At 35.4% G+C, this 20,522-nt stretch overlaps 3 protein-coding genes across 3 annotated transcripts in view; 2 read left to right on the top strand and 1 right to left on the bottom strand.

Annotated features, from left to right (window-relative positions):
- Positions 1–4,452, bottom strand: part of LOC145255784 (F-box only protein 21-like) — an 83,449-nt gene extending 78,997 nt beyond the window's left edge. Inside the window, exon 1 of the mRNA XM_080114456.1 lies at positions 4,302–4,452. The gene's annotated coding sequence lies outside the window, so the exon portion shown is untranslated. The remainder of the gene's footprint in view (positions 1–4,301) is intronic.
- The window catches only part of LOC145255790 (serine/arginine-rich splicing factor 6-like), a 563,981-nt gene that overhangs the window by 245,949 nt on the left and 297,510 nt on the right, over positions 1–20,522 (top strand). The gene's annotated exons all lie outside the window — the stretch shown is intronic.
- Positions 17,258–20,522, top strand: part of LOC145255786 (mevalonate kinase-like) — a 31,320-nt gene continuing 28,055 nt past the window's right edge. Inside the window, exon 1 of the mRNA XM_080114459.1 lies at positions 17,258–17,750. Coding sequence (XP_079970585.1) covers positions 17,679–17,750 — 72 coding nt within the window. The 5' untranslated portion in view covers positions 17,258–17,678. The remainder of the gene's footprint in view (positions 17,751–20,522) is intronic.

Raw genomic sequence — 20,522 nt, forward strand, 5'->3', positions numbered from 1 at the left:
GTCTGAACTATAGAAAGATGAGGAACTGTCTTGATGTCCATCTTGGTCAAATAGTCTGTGACAAGGATGGAGTTGTCGACTGGTGCACTGGTACAAACTCTGTGCAAATATTCCACATCCTCAGTTCCTCGCGAATAATTGTGTGCACAGTTCCCACACTGACATCAAACTGTGCACTTATTGTCTCTATAGACACACGACGGTCCTTAGCCATGAAATTCTTTACTTGGCCAATCAACTCTGGTGTTTTGACTTCCTTATTCCTCCCATCCATCATAGACTCCTTGCCTTCCTCGAATCTCTTATACCACTCAAAAACTAATTCATGCAAGATGGTCAAAAAGCAGTCTGAAGCATTCCATATTTTTCTGTGACATTTTTCCAAGTTTAAAACACAATTTCATTGCATCTCGTTCTTCTAAAGTGTCCTCACATCCAGAATGCATTTTTTAAATTCACCAGCTTTGACAATCAGGCTTTAGTAGGGTGTATTCCAATTCCTGCTGTAGCTGTTTATTTGAGCTTCAAATCATAAAAATTGGTCAATCATCTCATAAGATGTATAGCAATAACATACTGAATTTTCAAGAGTCTACAACAATTTTAAATGCCTGTACAAAAAAAGTCTGGAAACTTATTGAAAGCACCTCGTAAATGGATAGTAACATTTCATACTTCTAAGACTAAGCTTCTTTCCTTTAACAATTACAAAAAATCTTCTCAGCCACCAATTGCCATGACTAATAATAACACTTGAGAGCTTTTTGTTCAAATTCCTTGGCTTAACATTCATAAGCAACGTCTATTTGAACAAATCTATTGTAGACATTGCCAAGGCTGCTGCAAAGAAGGTAGATTCCCTCTACTATACTAGAAAACTACTCACATCTGACAGTATTCTGCATCTTCACAAAGTCACCATTTGCCCATGCATGGAGTATTCTTGCCATATCTTACATATTTTCCTGCAACCTACAGCAGCTTCCAGAGCCTCCTGTGGCTGACAGGTTCCAGAGCCTACTAACACCCGGTTTCCTTTTCCAGTACCTGCTAACATCTAGTCATCTGTTCCAGAGCCTACCGACGTCCAGCTACCTGCTCCAGTGCCCACTGGCTGATTCTGTCTCACTTGGACTGATCCTGATTATACGATCTCCATTACCTTCATTCATTCATTCATTTAATTGGCAAAGAATAACCTCACAAACGATTGCCATTTACAAGGGAAAAAAGTCAGTAAGAATTTAGTGAGCTATGTACAAAGAGAAACTATACAGGAGGAAAACCGTGGAGGTCCAAGCAGCATCTACCCAAGGTCGTCTTGAAGCCCTGTAGTGTGACGGCTAGTTTACGACTTCATAGGATAGCTGGTTCCACAGAGATGCCACTCGAACCGAGAACACTGCTTGGCATCAAAGCCTTCAGAACCATTGAAGGTAGACTTTTTCATGTGCGATCCGGGGCAAGGTTGAGGAACAGATCCCGGTCCAGGCCGCACATCCATGAAAGATGTTGTAGGTGAGGATGAGGTCGCCTCGACGCCTCCTGCGCTCAAAGGAAAAAAGATTTAGAGTCCTTAAACGTTGCTCATAGACCTCTGAGATCAGCCACCATTCTCGGCGCCAGGTACTGAACCCGTTCAAGATGCTGGATGTCCTTCATGTAATAGAGGGATGTGGCCTGAATACTGTATTCGAGAATCGGGTGTACCAGGGAGGTGTAAAAGGGAAGGAAGATAGAGGGTGTGAGACGGCCACAGAAACAGCGCATGAGGAATAGGACACCCCTGCTCTTGTTAACAGTGATGATGCAGTGTTTAGAGGGTGAATATGTGGAATGCACAATCACTCTAAGATTCTTGGCCTGACTTCAAATTTCCCACTTTCATTTTCTCGGTAAATAAAACACGATATGCATTATCTTTAAACAAATATCAGTGTCTGTCATATTCGTCATTTGCTATTGTTGTTATCTTTTTGCCTTTGTGTCTACCTTGTTAGTTGTACAATTGATTCGTACCTTCACACCACCTTTCGACCCCCCTGCAACATGACCTTGTCAGTGTGTGTGCAAAAAATCTCTACTAAACTTGTCTCTGAATATTTAGTCTAGTTTAGAGTTAAAATTTGATATATATGGCATTGGGACCTGTAGCACACTTTTGATTTAGTTTTTAGCTGCCAAAAATTACTACTAAGGGGTCAAAATTGAAAACGAAGCAATTGACCTTGGCCGGATAAGTCGAATAGAACATTACTCCTGCTGTTACTTTTGCACATGCGCAAAACTAAACATTCAAAGGTCAATGTTGCTTAACTTTTAACTAGTGTTGGAATGATTAATCGGAATCGGAAATTGGAAAAATCAGAAGATTGTGGGGTATCGGAATTGGTATCGGAATCGGAAAAATATATGTCTATTTTCCGATGCCAAAACGATTCTTTTAATTGTCCTTTTTTATTTGATTTTGTTTAAAGTAAAATCTTCCATTGCTGGTAATAATGATAAAATAATAAATAGTTATTGATTTTAAAATACCAGTAAAGCTAAAATCAACAGATCATCCTCCACAAGTGTATTTTTACATTTAGGAAAATATCTGCATATTTAACGTTTTTTTTTTTTTTTTTTTTTTTTTTTTTTTGAAAATCAGGGAAAATAACAATCTCATACTTAAATAATTAGAGATTTATAAGGAATCGGAATTGGGAGTTTAGCACGGAATCGTTAATTGTATTGGAATCAGGAAAAAATACTGGAATCATCCAATCAATACTTTTAACCTTTCATGCCCTTTTCTCTTCCCTGCAACCTCTGTCAGTAGTTCAGAAGGTAATGATGCTAGAGAGATAAATATCGACTAAGGTTTCAGCCTTTGTCATAATTTATTCCTCCAGCGCTAAACATTCTGGTTTTGATTCTAGTGGATGGTACCTAAGACATATATTTTTTTTATAACTTTTGAAATCATTTCTATATATCAGATAATAATCAATAGAGAATTGGCTCTATAATAATTAAGAAGAAATTTGCATGAATTAAAATATAATATTTATGAAAGTCTGAGTTGTGTTTTCCGTGATATAAGCATTGTTTGAATTTTTAAATAATGTATAAAATATGTTTATAAGTCAAATTACAATGCAATATTATGAAAATAAATAAATATTTATTTGTTTAAAATTAATATTTTGGCGATAGACGCCATCCTCAGAATTTTATACATTTTTTTCTTTTTCTTTTCTCTTTTACCCCTCACAAAGATGTTAAATTGAATAAAAAAAAAAATGTCAGTAAAGAGTTTGCATGTTGTCTGTCTGCAGTGTTATTTTTTGCTAGAAGAATACGCTTGGTACACATGATATGAAAGTCAGAGTTGTGTTTTCTGTGATATAAGCGTTGTTTGAATTTGAAATAAAATATTTATAAAATACGTTTACAAGCAAAATTTCAAAATAACACCACAGACAGACAACATGCGAACTCTATACTGACTTTTTTTTTTCTTCAATATAACATCATAGCGAGGAAAAAAAAAAAAGGAAATAACGCTTAAAATTCTGAGGATGGCGTCTATCGCTGAAATATTAATTTTAAACAAATAAATATTTGTTTATTTTCATAATATTGCGTTGTAATTTGGCTTATTTCATACATATTTTATTTAATAATATTTATGCATATTTTATAACTGGGCAATATCAGGCGGTTTGCTAGTTTTATTACAAAGTAATAAACAATTATTAACTAAACTGTTTTTTATAAATGATAAAAAAGTAAAAATTCTGCCAAGAGTTAAGTAACCTAAAATAATTGGAGATTTGGGGAAGGGAACATCGGTTTGCAATTTCTTATGTCAGCCATGACGAAATGAATATTTTCTCTTTAACCTAATTTCAGTATGTCAATTTTGTTATTTCATTAAAACACTTCATTTTTTATTTTTAAAAGCATATCTAATTGAACTCTTGACCAATCATACAAAAAAAAAAAGAAGATAAATAAATAAAAAAATAAAACAAACAGCTCAGGATTTGAATAATAAAATATAAAAATGTTTATATCAGTCAATACTGGATTAGAAAAATATATGGCCTAACAATACTAAAAATAATAAAAAAAGAGAGATGTTTCAATTTATTGTTGCTAATTGCTGTGAGTAATCAAATTCATATATAAAGAAATGCTTGACCCAATTGTGATGGCAACCAATTCAGACCTGTTGAAACTGCTGCTGAATCATACAGCAAGATTACTAATTGTTTTTTTTTTTAAAAAAAGAGAGAGAGAGAGCCACTTACTGTCACTTTAATATTCACAACTCCTTTCACAGACACCCGGTTGCTAACTAAACCTCCATCTTTGTTTTCCTCCAGATGCTTCTTCATTTTTAGAGCAAAATTCGAAAATCAGAATATTAAATTTCAAGTAAAACTGATGGTATCTACTTAATTGTCATGTCGCAATAATGAACCTATCCAAAAATTATGAAAATCAATAAGGTAGAAAATTAACTATTAATGAAAATAGTTTTCGAAAACAATTAGCAAAAATTGAATTTTGCTAAAAAAAAAAAAAAAGAAACCAGAGAGTTCGAATAGTAACAAGGGAGGTCATTATTTTTTGGAAACTGAAAATTTTGGTCCAATTTAGCAAAACTCAATTTTCGCTAATTGTCTTCAAAAACTGTTTTCATTAATAATTAATTTTTTATCTAATATTTTTTCATAATTTTTAGATATGTTCATTACTGCAGTATGACAATTAAGTAGATACTATTGGTTTTGCTCTAATAACGAAGAAGCATCTTTTCCCTGCCAATGAATCTGCAACAGCAAGCAAAGGAGATCACTCTAAGAACTTAGCATAAAGAACAGAACTCCTTTCATCTCAAGACATGGGAAGACAACTCAGCATTTACGATTGAACACATGTGCAGAACGCATATCACTGTTACTACAACTTTCATGTTTAGTGTTCAACACAGGATTTAAGGTGGCTTGTGTGATTGTTATTGAGCGTCACCATTTAGCAATTGTTAAATTCATCTTTCGGTTGAAATGGATCTTGGCTATATAAATGATTATCATGTCTTTAAATGTACTAAGATTCATGATAATCTATATATATATAAAAGGCAAAAGTGGTGCACACGTTTTTGTATAGCCAGCAAAGGCTTTTCTCACGGGAGGTTCTCAGGAGGGGTGGGGGTACTATTTTTAGAACTTTTTATATACTCCTTAGATCATAATATCTACGATTTGCGAATGCACGTCATATCTACATTTATTTACATCAATTTTTATAAAACTCACGCTATTCATTCCTATCACGTGTTTGTTCGGCTTTTTCATATAAAAGCAAAACTAATCGAAAGCGAAGGCAGCTTCCTGGCCTTTCATGCCAGGACGTCCAGAAAGCAATTAGCTTTGATCAATGTGGGGGAAAACCCTCATATCAGACAATTGCTATTCATTTGAACACTCCTTTTTGTGGGGAGTTGGTTTTCTCCAACATTGTGGGGAAACAAATAAATGAAACGGTGAAAGCTGAACTGGCCTTCAGCCAACATTCATTTCTGCACCTGCGAGCAAGTCAACTTTTTGATTGACATCGCCCTATCTCTATTTCTCTTACACTTGGTTCACTGGGTATATTTGCAAGGTAGTTTCATAAACTCTTTTTCATGAGTCCAGTTGCTTCTTCAATCACTGGAATGATGAAGATTCCAGTTTCTTTTCATGTCGTACATAAGACCTTGGTCTTTTGTTATCTTCTCCCTCTCAGCTCTGGTTCTGGATATGACCTTAAACTAAATCCGATGGTGAGGCCCCAGCTTGCGGGCTTTGGGGAGTGTAGAGCCACCCTTTAATTGCCATTGCTCTGACTCGGAGTGGTAGTACCTGTTAGGATCCCAACTTTGGTTTAAATAGAAACCGACTTGAAAAGAAAACAAATATATTCTATTAAAAAAAATTTCTTCAAAAATCACTGGATTCAGCATTAAATAACCTGCAAAGGGTTGATATACTGTAAAACAACCAACCAACAACCCTCTCAGCTCTGTTTAACACATCATCATTCTACTAAAGTTGCTTCTATTTTTTTGGCTGTCAATCATCATCATCATCATTATCATAGGGTCAAGATCAAAGTGTAGTATCTGTCCTTCAGATGCTACACTTCAATATCTTGTTCTCAACAGTGGAGGAGAAATCCTTCACGACTGAGACAATTTTTATTATTTGTTCCTTTTCTCCACATTAAAAAACGACCCTGGTGTCTAACTCTGTCCCAGGGGGAGGCATTGTAAATAGGAATCATCATCATCATCATCATCATCATCATCAGTCATTCATTCATTCATTCATTCATTCATTGCATTCATATCCTTTGAAGTTGCAAAAAAATATTTATTTTATCTACTAAAGCAGGTAAGACTTTGGGAAGCTCCTTTATGACATGATAAAGGAATGAGATCATTGGCTAAAACAGGTAAAGGATAGTGGAAAATCATTTATGACCTCACAAAGGGAAGATATCCTCCGCTAAAACAGGTGAAGGATATTGGAAGATCCTTTATGATGTCACAAACGAGTGATACTATTCACTAAAGCAGAAAACAAATATTGGTAGATCCTTCATCCACTAAAACAGATGAAGCATAGCGGAAGATCATTTATGACGTCACAAAGAAGGTCTAGTTACTCCTAGAACTGTGAATTTAGCTTTTTTACCTTACCTTACTTGTCACCTTAGGATTATTATCAAAAAAGCTATTTAAACATTTACTGGAAAATGGATGACACCATAAAAGATGAATGATCATCGCCAAAAGCTGCGGCCATATGCATATTTATTTGTTTGGAAGCAGGAGTAGTAGTTTTAACTACTAGATCCTGGAGCTTTATCACCTAATATTAAAATAACATATGAACTATGCAAAACTCTTTCTTTGTAAATAAACAAACAAATCGAGCACTGTAAGAGGAGCGGTTAAATGTTTATATAAAAAGGTCTTTGAAGATATTGTTTGCGAGCGCCAATCCTAGGGGTTGGAGTATAGAATTGCTGACTATCAACTAGATGGTTGTAGGTTCGATCCCTGATTAACTTAGGGAATAACCAAAAGTCACAGGGAGCAAGGTCTGAACTACAGGAAGGATGATGCCCATCTTAGTCATGACAATGTCTTTCTTTCTGATCTTCTCTGAGCACCCTTCGGACAAACTTTGCGCAAATCTTCTACATCTTTAGTTTCTCATGAATAATTGTGTACACTTCCCAGACTGACATCAAACTGTACACTTATTGTCTCTATAGACAAGCGACGATCCTTATCTATGAAATTCTTTATTTGAATAATCAACTTTAGTGTTCTGACTTCCTTACTCCTCCTACGCCTCTCATCATCCCTCACAGACTTTCTGCCTTCCTTGAATCTCTTATGCCACTCCAAAACTGATTCTTGCAAGGTAGTCCAAAAGCAGTCTGAAGCATTCTATACGTTCCTGTGGCAATTTTTCCAAGTTTAAAACAGAATGTTATTGCATATCATTCTTCTAAAGTATCCTCACGTCCATATTGCATTTTTGAAATTCACCAGCTGTGACAACCAGGCTTTAGTAGAGTGTATTCCAATTCTTGCTGTAGCTGTTTATTTGAACCTAGAATCATAAAAATTGGTCAGTCATCTCATAAGATGTATAGCAATAAGATATTGAATTTTCAAGAGTCTATGACAATTTTAAATGCCTGTACAAAGAAAGTCTGGAAAGTTATTTAAAGCATCTCATACACTATCAAGGGCATATATACATGGAGTGAATAGTGAATATATAGATGATGATATCAGGGAAACTAAATACATTCCTGTGCCAGAGCGAATGTTAGTTGAATTGTGCTCAGCCACAAAGGAAGACAGAAGCATGTAGCTGTTGCAGAAGGTAATTGTGGAAGAATGGCCAGAAGACAAAGTACATCTTGACTCAGAGGTGAGACCATATTTTAACATGTGAAATGAAATGATCAGTACAGAGGAAACCGAGTCGTGGTCCCAACCACCCAGCAGGCCGTTTTGAAAGACAGATTGCATTCCACATACCTGAGAGTCAAAAGATGTTGCAGAAGAGCAAGAGAATCTTTTTACTATAGTAAAATATGAACAATGACATCAGAGACTGTTTCAAAATACCCTGTACAAAATATGAGGTAGTCAATCCGGCAGAATCCTTAATGGTCCATGAAATTCCTGAGGGAGCCTGGGCAAAAGTTTGCAGCTAGGAACTATCTCTATACAGTTGATTACATGAGCAACTCCCGGGAAATTGATCATCTTTCAACTACAGGGTGGAATGATAAAGTTGTCGCCCTAAAGAAAGCAACATTACAGCTTTATTTTAAAACGTTTATTGAAAAAATCAATTCAGGTAATTTGATTATGTAGGAGAGCTGATATCACTCACTACCTTGATACAGTTTCAGAACTGGAAGTATGCCTTTTCCACAAATGTCTACAGGAGCTCGACGAATACTCGGTGGATGGCAGCGATCAGGCTGACTTTGGTCTTGTGGGAGGTCATGTTGGTGATGTTCTTGATGTATGACCAATGAAGTAGTCCAGCAGATTCAGGTTGGGAAAGGGGGGGGGGATTGAGAGAAGAGTACAAAATCGTAGCACTCCTTCTGAAGCCAAGTCTGGGTCTCTTTGGACTTGCAGGTCAACACTAAATCCTGCTTCCACACTCAGGGTCTGTCAGCGGCCACCTGATTGTATCAGGGGATCACCACACACTTCAGCACATCCAGGTACACTTTGGTGTTGACTTTCATGCCAACTTCGAAGATGCGAGTTGGCATGATGTGGTTCTCACTTGAAACCACACCAAAGACCATAACCATAGTTGGAAATTGTTTTCATTACCCTGGGCATGTCCCTGCTATTCATGGCAATCCAGCAATGCATTTTGAGGGTGCTGGCAATGGTCCTGTTTGGATCGGTATAGAGAGCGTGAGTTGTACAACAGCGCCGCTCTAATTTCACTTGTTAAATATTGTGTCACTTTCAGACATGATAGAAGGTTCCTATCGCTCTTGAGATTTGTACACAACTGACCAACTAGTAGATGGTCTGCAACAAAAAAAGAAAACCAGCTTTCATCAAATGGAAATGGAATCATGTCTTTTCTAGGGTGACAATTTTATCGTTCCATCCTGTACATATGCAAAGACAGTGATCACTAAACTTAATTACCATTTTGCATGACATGAGATACCAGATCTGGTGGTCACTAATAATGGACCCCAGTTCAGTAGACAGGAATTTCCCACCTTTACAAAAATTAGCAGGGCAAATGGCAAAGTGAAATCTGCAGTAAAAATGGCAAAGAACCTCTTCCAGAAAATGATAAATGATAAGGCCGATCCCTACCTGGCAATGCTGCATTACAGAAATGCACCAACTAAAGGTCTTTTATCACCAGCACTGAAATTAGTGTCCAGAAAAACAAAAACACCTTTTCCAAACTAGAATTACTCAAAAATTAAAGCAAGAATAATACTCTTGCTTCTTGTTGCCCCACTTAATCAAGTGGGGTAGCAGGAAGTAAGGGTATTATTTTAATCACAAAATTAAACCCACTTTAATCATTTCACCCCGGATTAAACCACACATAAAAGGTTAGAAAGTGGAAAAAAGCCGTTGTGTAGCAGAGACTGGATAAGAAGTCCAGCCATGTTAAAGTTAATGGAGAGCTGCATCAATGGAATAAGATAGATTTGAAAAAAAAAAAAAAAAAATACAACAGAAGCACCCTTATTACCATCACCGATCTACTAGCCATACCAAATGCATAGTGAGGTACTAGCAAATGCAAGGCCGGATACAGAAGAGACTTGTAACCCCCAAATATCTCAACAAGAAAATAATAGAAAAAAAAAAAAAAAGAAGCCCAACACCATTTCCAGCAAAACCAAACTCATAAAGGGTGAGAATGACACGATCAATAAGACTAGTAAGAATCCTGCTAGATTCTATATAGTAGAACTCCGGGATATGGTGGCCCTACGATACGTTTTTTTCAGGTTATGATGTAGAATACAATGTTTTTCCGGACTCTGGTTATTGTATTTACCCCACCTTACGGTGTTATTTATAATGTTATTTGATTATATACATGTGCATTATATACTGTACTGTATTTTTTTACTAATTTTTAATACCATATCCCAGAGTTCTACTGTAATTACGTAACTTTCTGTTTACTATTATATTAGTGTGCCCCGTCCTTCAAAAGTGACGGGAGGAGGTGTATTATGTTCAGCTAATCTTTACACTAATATTTGTATAAAATCATAGAATTATGCCACTAATTTAATTTTTCATAATTATCGTTTCTGATGACTTAAAAAAAAAAAAGGTAAAAAAGGTTATGATATGCAATACAATGTTTCCAGCCCCTGGTTATGGTATTTGCCCCGCCTTACAGTGTTATTTATGTTATTTGATTATATACATGTGTATTATATACTGTACTGTATTTTGTTACTAATTTTTAATATGTACTGTATAAAATTTTGCTTAAGCCCTGCGATAAGGTGATTTCACCTTACGATCCCAACCCTGGAACGGATTAATGCCGTATCCCGTGGTTCTACTGTACATCTTAAATTGAGTCCAAAGTGAAAAGGGGAGAATAATCCTTGTTAGGTAAGAGGGCAGTCAGGCCAATAAATGCCCCGGTCACTATTTTATTTTCGTCTGCCTTTTATTAGATCTTTTCTTTTTCTTATTTTTGTTTTTCAAAAAAGGGAACATGTTGCATGAGGGACTAGTTCGGGTTTCCCCTGAATTAAGAAACAATGCTGTTGAACCAATTGTATGTCTTGTTTTTTCTTACCTATTACCAGCCATATATAAACAATAATGAAACATAGACAACAGAAGAAAAAGTAAAAAAACAAATATCTATATATATAAAAGCGAAAATGTATGTATGTATGTATGTATGTTTGTGTGTCTGCTAAAATCTTTTGACCGACGGAACAAAAATTCACAAACTTGGTATCATATTAAAGCCCCACCCTCCGGACGACAAATATCGAAAAATTAGCCCAAAAGGACCATCAGAAGTGCGTCAACTGATCGATTTTCTGCAGGGGGGGGGGCAAAAAAAAAGTGACATTTTAATGTTAAACATTACATATTTTTAAATCGATTTATAACTACCCAAAAAAATACAGGCGCCAACTCTTCTACATAAAGTATACACGGGGCCGTTTATTTTGGGTCAACTTGTATTTAAAACCCGCTAAGTCATGTCACGTGATCTTGACGTCAGCAAGCTCTAATGGCAGTCTGAATTTAAAATTTAAAAATGTTGTTATCAGTAAAAAAAAAATTTAACCCTCACACAAGCTAAACTATGAATTTCTACGCTATGACAACATTGCCAAAGTTATTAGCACATTAAAAATAGTTAGATACGATAGTTAAACGAAAAAATAACAAGCCAAAAATGTGAAGTAAAAAAAAATATGCTTACAAAAAATATTAACGATCAAAGTTTTTACAAAAAAAAAACAGCCAGACGCCATTTTCTTTTTTAGTAACAGTCTTCAGAGTAAGGAAGACGAAGTGAGAGAGAGAGAGAGAGAGAGAGAGAGAGAGAGAGAGAGAGAGAGAAAGAGAGAGACATACACAAACGCAAACAGAGAGAGACAGAGAGACAGAGACAGAGAGACAGATAGAGAGAGATGTCTAGACAGGAAACGAAATACATAATTTAATAAACGCTAATGTGAAGTAAAACAAAAAAAATAAAATACTGCTACGTCATCTCGTAACGCTCCCTCGATGACCTCATTTAGTGGCTATCTGTCAATCAAACCTCTTTCACTCGCTTTATAAGCTTTATTTTAACACTATAATCAATTCCTCTTACTCTTGGCCTACACGGTTAAGTGGTTGGAGTTTGTTTCACCTCCGCGTCAAGGCTCCCGGGTTCAATCCAGCCTCATGATCAAAACTATTTTTTTTCTTTTACATCTTTAGACACGCAGGCAACGTTTCTTTATTTTTTTACTTCGCTTATTCTGTAGTTTACTTCCCCACCTATACACACAGCGTTTTTTTTTTTCGCTGTTTTTTTTTTTTTTTTTGGTTTTGGCTTTTCCGATTTTTTTAACATCGTTTCAGGGTTATTACTTATCCCCCCCCCATACACACACCTACAAACACCCGGGCAATGCCGGGTAACCCCCGCTAGTCTATAATATAAAGCTGAATGTGTGTGTGTGTGTGTGTGTGTGTGTGTGTGTGTGTGTGTGTGTGTGGTCACGAATAGGCTCCTATATGGTTGACTATTTTAAAAAACTGATTATATATAATGATAGAAGATGTACCCAGACACAGGAATGGGTATGTTTGATCTGGCAGAACAGTGGTTCATTAAAATTGTGGGGTCTGCGTTCGCGCCTGGTCCACAAAGTATGGAAATAAAAAACTTAAAAATTAAAAAAAAAAAAACCTTTACAAGTGTTTTTGATATAGATGTACATAAGAATACTTTGATAAGTATGTTTTAACTTAAATAGGGATGATATAATAAAATTGTGGGGTCTGCGTTCGCGCCTGGCCTCCATAGAATGGAAGTAGGTACAAACTTTAATAAAGACTTTTCATATCTATCTGCGTAAGTATACTTTGATAATTATGTTTCAGTTTGAAGAAATATGGTATAATAAAATTATGGGGTGTTCGTTCGCGCCTGACCTCCATAGAATGGAAATATGTCACAAAGTTTAACAAGGTTTTTTAATATAGATCCACAGAATATTGTGATAAGTGTTTCAGTGTGAAAAGGTATGGTATAATAAATTATGGGGTTTATCTATTTTATTTTTACTTTCATCATATTTTGCTTTGGTTTTGATACCTCCAAATTCGGAGCTATCTCTTTACAACCCTTCCTTTTCATAACCTATCATACTTTCATAAATCAGAGTCCATTTTCTGTAGGCTGTTTTTGAACCCAGTCAACGATGGGTACTTTTGCTAGTAAAATATATAATAAATGTTTCCAAAGGTAAGATAAAAAGAAATCTACATAATAAATGTCATGGTGATTTTTATTTATGGATTACTACCAGTATTTTTTATTTATTTCGGAATTTTGAACGATTCTTAGGACTTCAAAGGTGACAGGTTCATGTCGCCATCTTTGTTTTTGTTTTACCATAGCAATAGGCATTGACAAAACAATGTGAAAAAAGGAAAGCGTGCCTCCCCCTATTTATTTTTTCGAAATTTGAACAAAATATATTCAAATCTGACCCACTCAAACAAGACCGATGATGAGGGAAGGTTCTGTCATGATTTCTCCATTGCCTATGACCTCACTCAGATTGTTCAGGAACCCACCCGTGTGCCCGACAATGACGGCCAGTATGCAAGCCTACTAGACCTTTTTCTCACAATTTGCCCTGAACTATGTTCAGCTTTTGTTCTGTCGCCTCTTGGATCTTCCGACCACTCTGTTGTATCAATTAAGATAAAAATGAAATGTAATAAGTCCCCAGACGTACCTCTCCATCGTACAGTATATCGATACACTAAGGCTGACTGGGATAGCTTCCGTACATTTATATCTGATCTACCTCTGCATTCCATGTTTAAAAAGGATGTGTCCTCTATAGTATCAGACCTGACAGAATGGTTAATTGTAGGTATAGACCGTTTCATACCCTCGAAAAAGTTTCAGCAAAAACCTAACAGCCAGCCATGGTTCTCTCCAGAATGTGCTGCTGCCATCGCGCACAGAAATCACTTTTTCCACTGCTTCCAACGTAATAAATGTATGGAAACTAAAGCCGCTTTTAGGACTGCCAGCAACTATTGTAAGAAAGTAATAAAGAACGCAAGAGAGTTGTATGCTCAATCCGTTAAGTCCAAAGTAGCTGAGCAGCGGCTTGGTTCCCACCAGTTTTGGCAAATAGCAAACAGAATCCTGAACAGAAGCGTGTGCTCCATCCCAACTATTATCAATGGACCTGAGGTAATTTCGTCAGCATCAGACAAAGCCAAACTCTTTGTCAAGAACTTTGCAGCTAATTCTACCCTTTGCGACCAAGGCCGCCAACCCCCAATATTTCCTCCTGTATCAGAAAACACGCTATGTGATATACGTATATCTGTATGTGATGTTGCCAAGCTAATCAAAAACCTTGATTCCAGTAAAGCTACTGGCCCTGACGGTATTCCAATTATAGTACTCAAAAAACTTCAACCTGAACTAGCGCCCATACTTACAAAACTGTTTAAACGTTGTCTTAAGGAGAATAGTTTCCCATCTCCCTAGAAAATTTCATCAGTATGCCCTGTATTTAAGAATTCAGGTGATCGCTCATCCCCCTCTCAGTACAGGACAATAAGTCTCCTGTGCGTCATGAGTAAGTTGCTGGAATCTGTGTTAAATACAGAAGTAATCAACCCTCTCAACAAAAATACCCTTCTTAGTGACACTCAATATGGTTTCCGTTCTGCTAGATCTACAGCAGATGTGCTTACAGTTATATCTCATAGGATTAGCAAATCTCTCGACGGAGGCAACCTTTCTAGGGCAATTGCTATTGACATATCTAAGGCCTTTGATAGAGTATGGCATAAAGGTTTACTTCATAAGATCTGTAGCTATGGTATAGCTGGAAATGTCTTCTCAATTATTAAATCATTTCTTTCTGATAGGTTCATAAGAGTAGTAGTTGAGGGGCAAAAATCAGAAGCTCACAGTATTAATGTCGGTGTCCCTCAGGGGTCCATCCTTTTTCCTGATCTACATTAATGATCTTCCAAATCACATCCTTACATCATTTGTAGACATTTATGCTGACGACACTACCATTTATGGTACCACATCTAAGACAGTAAACGACCAAGTTCTCTCCAATTCTCTCTCCTCTGATCTTGAGCACGTAGTACAATGGGGAAAGGAGTGGCTGGTTACTTTTAATGCATCTAAAACCAAGCTTCTCTCTTTACATCATCAACATTCTGATCCACATCTGGCATCAATTGAAATGAATGGCTCGCGTCTTCAGGAGGCCTCAAGTTTTGACAAGTTTCTGGGCTTGACCATTACTCCTGATCTTAAATGGAACACGTACATCAAATCTGTTGCCATGGCCGCTGGAAAAATGGTGGGATCTTTCTATCGATCCGGTAGATATCTCACTGCTGATGCAATTCTCTATCTATATAAGAGCCAGGTACATCCAAGGATGAAATACTGTTGCCACATCTGGGCAGGAGCTGCTAGAAAGGACTTGTCCTGCCTTGATAGAGTTCAAAATAGACTTCGTAGCCTCGTAGGAGATGTCCTTTTCTCTTCCCTGCAACCTCTATCTCACAGAAGAGATGTTGCAAGTTTGTCTCTGATGTATCATTATTTTCATGGAAAGTGTTTGACTGAGCTTCAGTTTATGGTCCCCCCTCGCCTAACTTTCACAAGAAACACTCGTCTAGCTGTAAACACTATCAATAATTCCCCCCACTCTTTATCTGTGCCTAAACCTAAACGTAGATTCCATGAACAAAGCTTCTTTCTTAGAACTGCACGCCTGTGGAATTGTCTTCTGTTTTCCTGCTTTCCGGCTGACTACAATATGGTTGTGTTCAAGTCTAACGTAAATAAGTTCCTGATGAGCCGTTCCATATAAGTTATCAAATTTACCAAATTTTTATTACTAATGATTACTATATTGTCCAATTTCTACTGTACACTCTTTAACCCTTATCATTGAGTGGACTCTTGGCCTTGATAATGTGGTGATGCCTATGTAAAAAAAAAAAAATCCATCGAAATTTCTATTTATTATAAAACCTAAGAGTTCAAATAAGTGAAAAAAAAAAGTTATTTTTAAAAAATTTAAATACACGTATTGAACAAAAACTTGCCTTGAAGTTGCAATTAAAAAAATGCTATAAATTTAATATTATTATGTTTTTTTTTAATAGCGTTTTTTCTAATTAATATATACTATAATCAGTTGAATTGCCAAGAAAGAGAAATTTTATAAACATTAATTAATTATAAAAGATTAAAACGATTAATATTCCATTATTTCAAAATGTTCCGTTACAACATAAATTTTTAATTAATTGTTTAAAATTTTTTTTTTTAAATATTAAGTTTTAATATAAACATGACTATTGCCAGCTATTTTATCGCCAAATTAAAACCGATTAAAAATATTATTGCACGACCCTCATATTTTATTTTTCTCTTTTTACCGGACAAAAGTATGGAAGCCGGTAGTAATGAACACTCGTAAAACCGTATTTGATATTTAATATACAAATGTTTATAATATTATTAATCATTAAACTATGTAAATCTTAAAACCTAACAAAATTATAACAAAGATTAATTATTAATTGAAGAAAATAAGCAAATGTTTTAAAAAATCATTAAGTCGCTTCTGCTTTTCCATAGTTCGTATAGTTAACACAAGTCTGACGTCACGGAATCATACTTTTTTTTTTTTTTTTTTTTCACAATTCTTCACATTCGTTTGGTGGTCCCTAAAAAAACGTTATTTTAAAGCGCCAATTGTAGACACGATTTTCGTCACGCAATTTCATTATTTTCGTACGATGAAAAAAATTTTTTTTTTTTAATTATTACTAGTTTATTTTGCCCTTCTTTTAAATGGTATAAACATTATATTGATAATATTAATTTATAATAAAGTTACATCGTTTTACATATGGGGGGGGGGGTAATTGTGTAGTGAATGTTGGAGGTGCCTACTTAGCAACTCAACGGCTATTTACGTTTCAGCATACTCGAAAACCCATAAAAGTCGTCATCGAGTCGGAAAGAAAGTAAAAATTTACCCTAACCATAACGAGAATAAATACCGGTCGCGTTAAAACAGTTGCAACATTTTTTTCTGTGATGGTCACAAAGTACGTGTTCAATTTAGTAGAACGTTAGAATTGAAAACTGATCCCCAATAATAAGTCATCAAAAATATTTTCTTGCAAATTTTATTTTTTTTAATCTAAAAGTTAAGTTTGTAATCGATAAGATTAACGTGAAAAAGGGGAGGGGTGTAAATTGTGGAATTTAGAGGTGGGATCAATTTCCTAAACGTCCTTAAAAAAATTTTAAAAAATTGATTTTCTTGTGTTGACTTAAAATATACAGGGGACAGATTTCAGCGAGGCACCGTTTTCTTCTCAACAAATTCTTAAGCGGAAGTCGCGAATCTTGTATGTTATGACCATTTATCAAAAAACTGAAAAATCACATAAAATATTAATTAAATATTTGCAAATTGAAAAGGAAATTTTACTAAAAATCTTCTGGCTTCAGATTCACTACTTCCTGTTTTCCCGGTGAAAGGCGAAAAAAATTAGATTCAGAAAAATAATTCCGCTTTATTTCCATAAATCGATTTCTTCAACCCCTTTTTAAATAATTATCTCTTTTAGTAGCTATTATTTTTTATACGTGTCAAATATACAGATTTGCATAAAGAATAAATATTTTTACAAGATATTATCGGCATTTAAAAAAACAATAAAATAAAAACAAATATTGTTGCTAAGCACGTGTCCCATTCATTTTTCCGGTGCGACGATTCATCCAGGAGTTCGGAGTCCGGTTGCGGAAAGCATGGATCCTATCACAGTATCAGCTCCAGGCAAATTAATTTTGTTTGGGGAACATGCCGCAGTTTACGGAAAGGTATTAAAGGATTATATTAATTTAAATTTTTTAACATTTTTGGGTCCTCCGATAAAACGAGGGTGGGCCTGTAAATTCGCTCTTGTTTTATTTGTTTTTACTTTTATTGTGGGACCACCGGCGTTTTCCGGATATGAATGAGGATCGAAACCCTTATGTCTTCCTGTTCATAGTCCTGGACCCTAATCCATATTAAGAATTTAGGGGTTTGTTTTACGGGTTTGTATTGCTGTACACATAGATTCGAAAAAGTGGGTCAACGGTCGACCTAGACGAGAGTGCCCAAAATGCCGACCAGGACTGAATGGAAGAAATATCTCATGTATTTAATTTAAGCCGTCGTTTCGTATCTTACAACATCGTATCTTACAACATATACAACAAATATTTTCTGGGTGGACACGAGCTGTTTACTTTGGGCATACTGTAATCCTTTCTCCTGGGTAAAATTAAGGAGAATTTCCATTCTTGGAGAAGTAGCCATTTTTTACAAGCGATACACGGTAGAGAGAAGAGTGTTGCCAAAGTAAATTCAAGTGCCTATCAGGGTTGACAGCTTGGTTTCTTTTTCAATTTTGGCTTCAAATTTGGCTTTTTTCTGATAATTTTATATAAATATTTATAAATTATTAAAGATTAAAGAAAAAGTTACAATAAAGTATTTGTTGTATATGTTGTAAGATACGAAACGACGGCTTAAATTAAATACATGAGATATTTCTTCCATTCAGTCCTGGTCGGCATTTTGGGCACTCTCGTCTAGGTCGACCCTAATTTCTTATCTTTTTTTTTATTTTTTAACATTACATTTAATTTAGTTACCTGGACATGAGTTAAACTTTTTAATATATATATATATATGCACATAAAATTATGAACAGTTAGCAGTGTCAGAAATCGCCATTAAAAATGCGTGATAAAAACGTGAATAATTAGACTTACTATCTTTGGAAGCTTATAACTACTTGAAAAATGTAATTTAAACCCCAATTTTTTTTTTTTTTTTTCAATAAAAGGAGCAAAGACCAAATTTTGGTAAATATCCAGATACGCTACTACAAAACGGCGACCACTTTAATTTGTTTTGTGTATAGGTAATTGAGGTCGCTGACAACGAATCTGATAGTCAAACTTGGGGCAAATTTACCGTTTGCATAGTATTAACCCCTGAACCCACGAACTACTGTCCACCATTTTGCAGCTTCCGTTTATGCTACGTGCATGCACGCTGTAGCAATAAACGACGGCTTCACCAAGCAAACTACGTTGGGGGGGGGGGATTTTTTTTTTTCCAGGACATAGAATTTTCTAATTTTCAAAAATACATTATAGCACTTTTTGGGTGGAAAATTTAAAATTAGCTGAAAAAGAAATAAAACAAGAAAAGGAAAGCACTCCAAGTTGGAGTAGGAGGGGGGGGGTTAATTTATCTGTGTTTTTTTTTTTTTTTACCTGGAACATAGAATTTTCAAAAAGTAACGCACCGACATTTACCAATTAGAACACCATTTAACATTTTCCGAAGATTTTACTGTGTACATTGGGGGCACGAGCGGGGGGGGGGGCGGATGTGATGTAAAATCTTCGGAAAATGTTAAATGGTGTTCTAATTGGTAAATGTCGGTGCGTTGAAAAACGTTTAACTAGACTGCAAAAGCACCTATTAAGTCACATAAGTTCTATAATTGAATCCCCCTCCCGCAAAAAAAGATGTTTATGTTTTTGTAAACCACATTAAACACTACACGAGACAAAAAAAAAAAAGTCCAATTTGTTGTACTTTTCTTTAACTGTAAGTCATTAAAAAAATGTCAGTCCGTAAGTTTTTGATTGGTACGCCATGTGAGAAGGCAGTTTGCTAGGTGAAGCATTAAGCAAGCCGTCGTTCATGCTGCAGCGCACGCGCGTAGCGTAAACGGAAGCTGCAAAATGGTGGAAACTTATTCGTGGGTTCGGGGGTTAATACCAAGGAAACGGTAAATTTGCCCCAAGTTTGACTATCAAATTCGTTGTCAGCGACCTCAATTACCTATAAAAAAACAAATTAGAGTGGTCGGTGTTCTGTAGTAGCGTATCTGGATATTTACCCAAATGTTAAAATAACAGGTTTAATAGGAAAATATGCAGTATTTGCTTTTTTAAATCGGTTTTCTTTAAAAAAAGATTTCAGGAAAATCAACGAATTTTAACTTACTTCGAATATAATAAATATATATAAATTCCAAAAAGTCACTTACCTATAAAAAATACTAATCAATGGGTACTTCCATTTTTCATTGTCAAAAATTTATCCATATTTATATTTTATATTCCATGTACTTTTTAAATAAAATAATTTGTAAGCAAGGATTCAAAAATACCGCGATATCAGATGGTCACAACTGGAAGAAAGGGAGACAAACGTATACAAATTATACAAACAATAACCGTAAAATACAGACTAACTCAAAGAATACAAAAATATCTAGTGAGCTAGTAACTGTTCTCTTTTCTTTTCCAAACAACAGCCAAAATGCCTGAGGATGGTCAAGGGCTAATCTGACTAAAACGTTGCACAGATAACACTCAAGATGAGAACAGTCGTCCGATTAATACAAGTAATAAAAACAATGTTATCTACTTAATTAGGCACCGCCAAAAATGGCCGAAAAATCAAGTTGTTGTTGTTTTTTAAAACGAAATTACATTTATTAAAATCCATTATTTCTGAGTAACTTTTTTTTTCCAGAAAGATAAAACCCTGAATTTTATCATATAGAAAACAGAATAATG

Source organism: Euprymna scolopes, chromosome 31 (assembly GCF_053919585.1).
Source record: "Euprymna scolopes isolate OS-2025 chromosome 31, ASM5391958v1, whole genome shotgun sequence".
Taxonomy (NCBI): Eukaryota; Metazoa; Mollusca; class Cephalopoda; order Sepiida; family Sepiolidae; genus Euprymna; species Euprymna scolopes.